General features: G+C 44.6%; 1 protein-coding gene across 1 annotated transcript; it reads left to right on the top strand.

Moving 5' to 3' along the window:
• The first annotated feature begins 7,361 nt into the window (after window positions 1–7,361).
• LOC123040769 (cysteine proteinase inhibitor 8) lies at window positions 7,362–8,056 on the top strand. The gene has a single exon (XM_044463529.1). The coding sequence runs from the start codon at window positions 7,459–7,461 to the stop codon at window positions 7,822–7,824; it is 366 nt and encodes a 121-aa protein (XP_044319464.1). The 5' UTR covers window positions 7,362–7,458; the 3' UTR covers window positions 7,825–8,056.
• The last annotated feature ends 21 nt before the right edge of the window (window positions 8,057–8,077 follow it).

Genomic DNA, 8,077 nt, shown 5'->3' with positions numbered 1-8,077 from the left:
TTGATGCATGTTCTTGTCTTTGTTTCTCCGGTAGAAATCTTGGGGCACTCTTTGAGGTTCTTTGTGTTGGATTGAGTGTTATGAATCTGAAATTATTTGGTGTTATATTAGTACGAACTCTTGGATAGATCGATCGGAAAGAATAGCTTCGAGGTGGTTTCGTACCCTACAAACGATTTCTTCTTATGTTCTCCGCTAGACAGGAACTTTGGAGTGATTCTTCATAGCACTTTGAGGGGTGGTTATATGATCCAATTATATTAGCACTGTTGAGATTTTGCACTAGCGAAAGTACGGACCCTAGGATCATTTTCAAGCATTGAATACCATTTGTGCTCCGTTTTATCAATTGCTACCTTGCTATTTTTTGTTTTTCCTATTACAAAAATCAATATCCACTATCATTACCACACTTGTATCACCATCTCTTCGCTGAACTAGTGCACCTATACAAATTACCATTGTATTCGGTGTGTTGGGGACACAAGAGACTTTTTATTATTTGGTTGCAGGGTTGTTTGAGAGAGACCATCTTCATCCTACACCTCCCACGGATTGATAAACCTTAGGTCATCCACTTGAGGGAAAATTGCTACTGTCTTACAAAACTCTGCGCTTGGAGGCCCAACACAAGTCTACAAGAACAAGTTGCGTAGTAGACATCATAGCACGTCAGGCGTGGCAGATTCTGCAAGAACCGTTCTCTTTGAGTGCACGTATTTTAAAGGCTTCCTACTTCCCGGATACTTCGTTCCTTCATGCGGAACTGGGCACTCGTCCATCCCAGATTTGGTGGGTGATTCTGGAAGGAAGATATATTATGAAACAAGGAATTATAAGGCGTATTGGCAATGGCCAGACAACTCATATCTGGGATGACAATTGGATCCCGAAGGAGGCTTCACTTCGCCCTATAGTCTCACTAGTTTTTGACCCACCTACTTTGGTGTCAGAACTCTTGCTGCCAGCTATGGTGACATGGAATAAACCTCTGATCCGAGCTACCTTACTTCCAATCGATGTTGAGTCTATTCTGAAGCTTCCGGTATGCACAAGAAATGTCAACGACTTCTGGGCTTGGCACCCGGATAGTAAGGGCCGTTTCACTGTTAGCTCAGCATATAAGTTCTTGATAACAACAAAAATCCAGATGGAGAACTGGTTGGAGGGTCGAAGTGGCTCATCCAGTAGGGAGCGGGAAGAAAAATCTTGGACCTCAATATGGAATTTGACAGTCCCTTCGAAGGTCAAAGTGTTCATTTGGAGGCTAGCATGTCATTCCCTGCCAACCACTGATCTTCTTAAGCGCCGTAATATGTCGACCCGAGATGCTTGTCCACTTTGTGGCTACGATGATTCATGGCGCCATGCTTTATTATCTTGCACTATGGCGAGGTGTACCTGGGCGCTCACTGATGTCTGCTAGACTACATCGGTATTTCCCCAAAGAGGAAGGGATGATGCAGCACAACGACGGTAGGTATTTCCCTCAGTGATGAGACCAAGGTTATTGAACCAGTAGGAGAACCAAGCAACACAACGTAAACAGCACCTGCACACAAATAACAAATACTCGCAACCCGATGTGTTAAAGGGGTTGTCAATCCCTTTCTGGTAACGGCGCCAGAATTTGGCAAGCGGACGTGAGAAAGTTGTAATAATTTGATAGATAGATCTCGCGGGAACGCGAGATGAAATAAATTGCAGCAAGGTATTTTTGTATTTTTGGTTTAATAGATCTGAAAATAAAAGCAAATAAAATAGATCGCAAAGGCAAATATAATGAGAAAGAGACCCAGGAGCCGTAGATTTCACTAGTGGCTTCTCTCGAGAAAAATAGCAAATGGTGGGTAAACGAATTACTGTTGGGCCATTGATAGAATTTCAAATTATCATGACGATATCAAGGCAATGATCATTATATAGGCATCACGTCCAAGATTAGTAGACCGACTCCTGCCTGCATCAACTACTATTACTCTACAAATCGATCGCTATCCAGCATGCACCTAGTGTATTAAGTTCATGGAGAAACGGAGTAATGCAATAAGAACGATGACATGATGTAAGATCTATTTATGTAGAAATAGACCCCATCTTGTTGTCCTTAATAGCAACGATATATACGTGTCAGTTCACCTTCTGTCACTGGGATCAAACACCGTAAGATCGAACCCATTACAAAGCACCTCTTTCCATTGCAAGATAAATAGATCAAGTTGGCTAAACAAAACCCAAATATCGGAGAAGAAATACGAGGCTATAAGCAATCATGCATATAAGAGATCAATAGAAGACTCAAATAACTTTCATGGATAAAAAGATAGATCTGATCATAAACTCAAAGTTCATCTGATCCCAACAAACACACCGCAAAAAGAGTTACATCATATGGATCTCCAAGAGACCATTGTATTGAGAATCAAGAGAGAGAGAGAGAGAGAGAGAGAGAGAGAGAGAGAGAGAGCAAGCCATCTAGCTATTAACTACGGACCCATAGGTCTACAAAAGACTACTCATGCATCATCAGAGAGGCACCAATGGACATGATGAACCCCTCCGTGATGGTATCTAGATTGGATCTGGTGATTCTGGAATTTGCGGTGGCTGGAATTGATTTTCGTCGACTCGCCTAGGGTTTCTGGAATATTGGGCTATTTATAGAGTAAAGAGGCGGTCTGAGGAGCACCGAGGTGGGCACAACCCACCAGGGCGCGCCTGGGCCTCCAGGCGCGCCCTGGTGTTTTGTGCTCCCCTCGGAGCAGCCCCGAGGTGCTTCTTCGGCCCACTGGATGTCTTCTGGTCCAAAAAAATCCATAAAAAGTTTCGCTGCGTTTGGACTCCGTTTGGTATTGATTTCCTGCAATGTAAAAAACATGCAAAAAACAGCAACTGGCACTTGGCACTATGTCAATAGGTTAGTACCAAAAAATGATATAAAATGACTATAAAATGATTATAAAACATCCAAGAATGATAATATAACAGCATGGAACAATCAAAAATTATAGATACATTAGAGACGTATCACTCACCAAGGAGTCACTTGTTGCTAGTATGGCAGAGATTACAGAAGCTAGCGCAAGGAGTTGGTTATTTGAGATGCATGATAGGTTGGATCAAAAGAACTTCACTAGGATGGTGGTAACACTCTGGTCCATATGGTATGCTAGGAGAAAAGCTATACGTGAAGCTATTTTCCAGAGCCCGCACCACATCTTCTCTTTTGCCAATTCTTATCTCAATGAGTTGGAGCAATTACCACAGATGGTGACTAGAGGCTCATCCGCATTGTGGACCGCGCCTGCTCAAAACACCTGGCTACCTTATCCCGCAACTTGTTGAAGATCAACATCGATGGTGCTGTGGAACGACACAGGCGAGGTGGAGCAGCGGCAGCAGTTTGCCGAGACCATACTGGGGCGTACATGGGATCCTCGGTCATGGTGTACCGGGGAGTTATTGATCCAGTGATGCTAGAAACTTTTGCATGCAGGGAAGAACTGGCCCTAGCAGATGATCTGAATATCCAGAGGATGATGCTGGCGTCGGACTACTAGAGTGTTGTTAACGATATCAATTTTGGTACAGGAGGCCACCACTCGGCAATCATCCATGAAATACAAGATCGTAGAGACAATTTCATTTTATGTATTTTTGTGCATGAGTCTAGGAATCATAACTTTGAAACTCATAATCTCGCCATGTTTAGGTCGACATGTTTGGCTGGGCAGTCCCATGACCCAAGTCATGTACCTATAACATTACAACTCACGCACGCCTCACCTAGGAGCCCTAGCCAGCCGCTGCATACCCAAAAAGCAAAGAGCTAGGGTTACTCTGCCTCCCGCCGGTGCCGGCGCCGGTCCGCCACGTCTCCCGTGGCCTTAGGGCCATTGGGACGGAGTGGATCCTGGTCCTTGCCGGTGGGAGGGCTCCGTTTTTAGATTTTTTTTTTCTGAGATTTGTTAGGGTTTGTGTCCTACTCAGGAAGACGAGACGGCGGCGACTCCATGAAGATGGAATAAAAGTCTCCCCGCATAGCCCCCCGTTCCGGTGATGCGTCTAGCATTGTCGGTGGGCGTCTGGAGGTGTGTCTCCAGTGGATCTACCTTTGGTGGATTTGCTCGGATCTATTCGTCGTTCGTCTTTGTTCGTGTGTCTTCAGGTTGGATCCTTCTTATCTACACTCTTCATCAGTGCTGGTTGCTTTTCTGGTGCGTTGATTCTATGGGGCCTTAGCATGACGACTTCCCGACTATCTACTACAACAAGGTTTGCTCGTCTCCGGTGAGGGAGGGACGATGACAGCGGTGCGTCTTCGGCTCGCTTCAGTGCTTGTAGTCGTCGCTAGGTGGTCTACAGATATGAATGTAATTTTTATTATTTTTCTGTTTGTTGTACTGCCATGATCAAAGATGAATAGGTCGAAAGTTTATGTGAAAAAAATGTACCTATAACATTGCTATTCAATAAAGTGGCGAGATTCTCTAAAAAAAGGAAGTCCTCACCGCACACGGTGATCCAGACACAGCCTTCACGTTCACGTGTATTGTTTCTATACTACTTATAAAAGAGCAAACATTATCTTCCCTAAGTACACCCCGTAAAACGTACACGGTTACATTACCACCGCATGATTAGTCCCACTAAACTCAATCTAACGGCTAGCCTTATCCTAATCTGTTCTCCATGTGCACTTAGCAATTTACATTGACTGACCGTACTCCACCATGAAGGAAAATATGAAAGTCCACGCCTGATCAATTAGGAAACCATAATCACGATACATCCTATTAAAAAATTAATCAGGAGCACATCTAGTTATTAGGAAACTAATCACAAACACATCCTATTATTAGAAAACTAATCACGGGCCCATCCTATTATTAGGAAAATAATCACGAGCGCATCCTATTAGGAAATTAATCACGGACGCATCTAATTATTAGGAAACTAATCACGGACACATCTAATTATTAGGAAACTAATCACAGACGCATCCTATTAGGAAAGTAATCACAGACACATTTAACTATTAGGAAACTAATCACGGACGCATCCTATTGTCTCCTATCAGGGAATCGCGATCGCGAGTCGCCTGTCGTCACCAGCCCACCACCCACGAGAGCCACAATGGGAGACAGGCGAGGAGGAGCTGCGGCTTCCTCTGAACACACACACACGTGCCATCGCCGCCTTCGTCTTCTACCTGGAGGCCAGGTCACTCTTCTACTGACTGCAACGACTTCGTCCACGTCCTGGGCATGCTCTCCGGGAATCACGGCCCCATCTCACTCGCCCGAAGCCACCGCCAACTCCCTTAGCTCTGACGCGTGCTGCTCCGTTGGACACGCTTGTCCAGTACTCACGTGTGGACGACGTCGTCCAAAGACATCTTACCTTCGTAGGACGCTGGAACTCCCCATGCCCCGGTGCGTGGAGGCCGCCGCCTCAAAGCTGGACGACTGACTCACCTGCGTCGACAATGCCGCCCGGCTGGTGAGAGGACACGATCGCCACGGAAGCTCGCAGGCCTGAACGACGGAGACGCTCGCCTTCACACGAACGCGCCGCACGCACGCACTAATCAGGTAAGTACCGAGTGTTGTTTTTTTACTGTCATCGCTACCTCGCCGATGGTGACACATCTAGAAGTATAAGAACTAGAGATGAGGCAATGAGAAACAGAGGAGCGCTGGAGCACGCATAGTTGGGTTTCAGGCAAACATTGCTTTCTTTCTTTATTTATTTTTTCACTGATTTTCGCGTACCTGCAACAGACATCCTTACTTTTTTAAGTACTGACTACTGGTTATTACATGGCCAACTCACGACTACACAGTGAACTCACAGACAAATTGGCTGAACCAATACCTTACTTTCACTGAAAAAAAAGCAAGAAGTTTGCATAAGTTTTAGTGGAAAAAAATAAAGTTCGCATAAGTTTTACTGAAAAACCTGAAGTTTGCATAAGTGTATCTGTTTGTCCAGCAGATACATGGTAATTTTATACAGTCTTTATCTACAGTTGAGTTAACATGTTTTCCTGATAGAAAACTTGGACCACATATAAGAGAAGCAAAAAATGCATGTTGATTATGATGATGACGAATGTAGGATATTTTGTGGTCATGGTAAATTCTCATATCATTTATTTTATTTCATTATTGCACTCTACATTACATATTATGCACGATCACTTTGGTAGAGGTGACGAGTTCGCATCAGAGACCAACCATGTTTCTCCGAATATCTTGAATCATGATCCCTATGACTTCATCTCTACTACTTATAAGAAGTACATTTTTTTATTTGACTATTTCCTGACTTGAGAGGTAAGGTATGTTTTATCCACTAGAGTTGCATTGGAAGCATGTCTGCAGTTTTTTTCTTTCTAAACCGGTATTTGTTGGCCTTTTTTTGCCACTGTTATTCTTACAAGTGGTAGCCTACGCATGTTGAAGACCATGTCCAAATTATTTATCTTCGTATCATTATTACTACAAACTAAGAGGATATTTGTTCTATTGTCAAAATTTTAGAATGCTGAGCCCTTAAAGAAATGTGTAGTACTCAAGTAACTGTTCCAAGTTGTCATATTAATGCTTTTGTCCAGTGAATAACAAGTATAATTGTGCAATTTATCATTGTAATTTTTATTTGGTTTACATGTTCTATTTTCATAATAAAATAAGTCACTTTTCTTGCTTCCAGACATTACAATACTTGTGGTGCAATAATAGAATCGGATGGTCCAACTAGCATTTTTTTGTCTTGTTTTACAGCTGATTTTATGCAGTCAAGACATCTCTGCACTTCTCTATCTGACAATGGCTTCCTTTTTTCAACAAACCATAGAGGTATCTTCCCACTATTGTTGTTGACGCTCAATTGTAATAATAATTCTTGACTGGAGTTTGTTGGCACTGAAACGGTTCCTTAACTTGTCCTAAGTGACATTTTCATGTGTGATTATACTTGCATAAATGTGTGCATATGAAGAATCATGATGAATCTTCTAAATAATTTTGAGTTTTATACCTTGGAAAAAGTGGATGGTCTTTTAATACAGGAGACATGTTGATTAAGAATAAACGATATTGATTAAAGAGAAATGATATTTCAAATTATTTGTACAAGTTGAGAATAAGAGATTGTGTACTTTATAAGAAAATTTCAAATTTATGAAAAAATTGTCTTGTATTAAGTTTAGTATAATGTGTTAATCCAAATAGACGTGCGTTGCACGTGCACACTTACTAGTATGTCCAAAAAGTCATTCGTTCTCTTGTCGCCACTTCCCATGGGCCCTTTGGCACCGAGACCTCCAATAAATGGCCATCACAACCCATGTGCGCCCAAACCAAACCGCCTTCGCGCAATCACTTCCTTCTAGCGAGCAGATCCACCGTCCCCAACCCACAACTCCCCAGGCCCCAACACCAGTCCATCTTCATGGCGCGGGTACCCGTCCTCCTCCTCGCCCTCTTCGCCGCGGCCCTCGCGGCCGCCCCGGCGGCGGCGCTGGGCGGCCGCGGCGCGCGGGTCGGCGGGTGGGGCCCCATCCCGGACGTGACGGACGCGCACATCCAAGAACTCGGCGGATGGGCGGTGGAGCAGCACGCGAGGCTGACCAGCGACGGGCTGCGGTTCCGCCGGGTCACGCGCGGCGAGCAGCAGGTCGTCTCCGGCATGAACTACCGCCTCTTCGTCGACGCGGCCGACGGCTCCGGCAAGAGCGCGCCCTACGTCGCCGAGGTGTACGAGCAGTATTGGACCAAGACCCGCCAGCTCACCTCCTTCAAGCCGGCGGCCAACTGATCCGCTCCCCCTCCGGCGCATGCCGATCCGCGGCCGGCGACCGCGTCCGCTCTGGTTAATCTCATCTGCCCGTCCTTCGTAGTTTGTACTACCACTAGTGCTGCCAATAATAAATGAGTCGCGCGGTTTGGTCGATCGTCACGCGCTGCAGTTCATCATCCTGACTACTACTAGTAGTATATTTCTACTAATACTGGCAAATAAAATTGTGAGTACTCTGAGATTGTCGTGATCCCTGGCTGTCATCCATTGC

This window comes from Triticum aestivum, chromosome 2B (genome assembly GCF_018294505.1).
Source record: "Triticum aestivum cultivar Chinese Spring chromosome 2B, IWGSC CS RefSeq v2.1, whole genome shotgun sequence".
In the NCBI taxonomy this organism is placed as follows: Eukaryota; Viridiplantae; Streptophyta; class Magnoliopsida; order Poales; family Poaceae; genus Triticum; species Triticum aestivum.
Note: the sequence above shows the minus strand (reverse complement) of the source record. Positions and strands in the feature narration are given on the sequence as shown.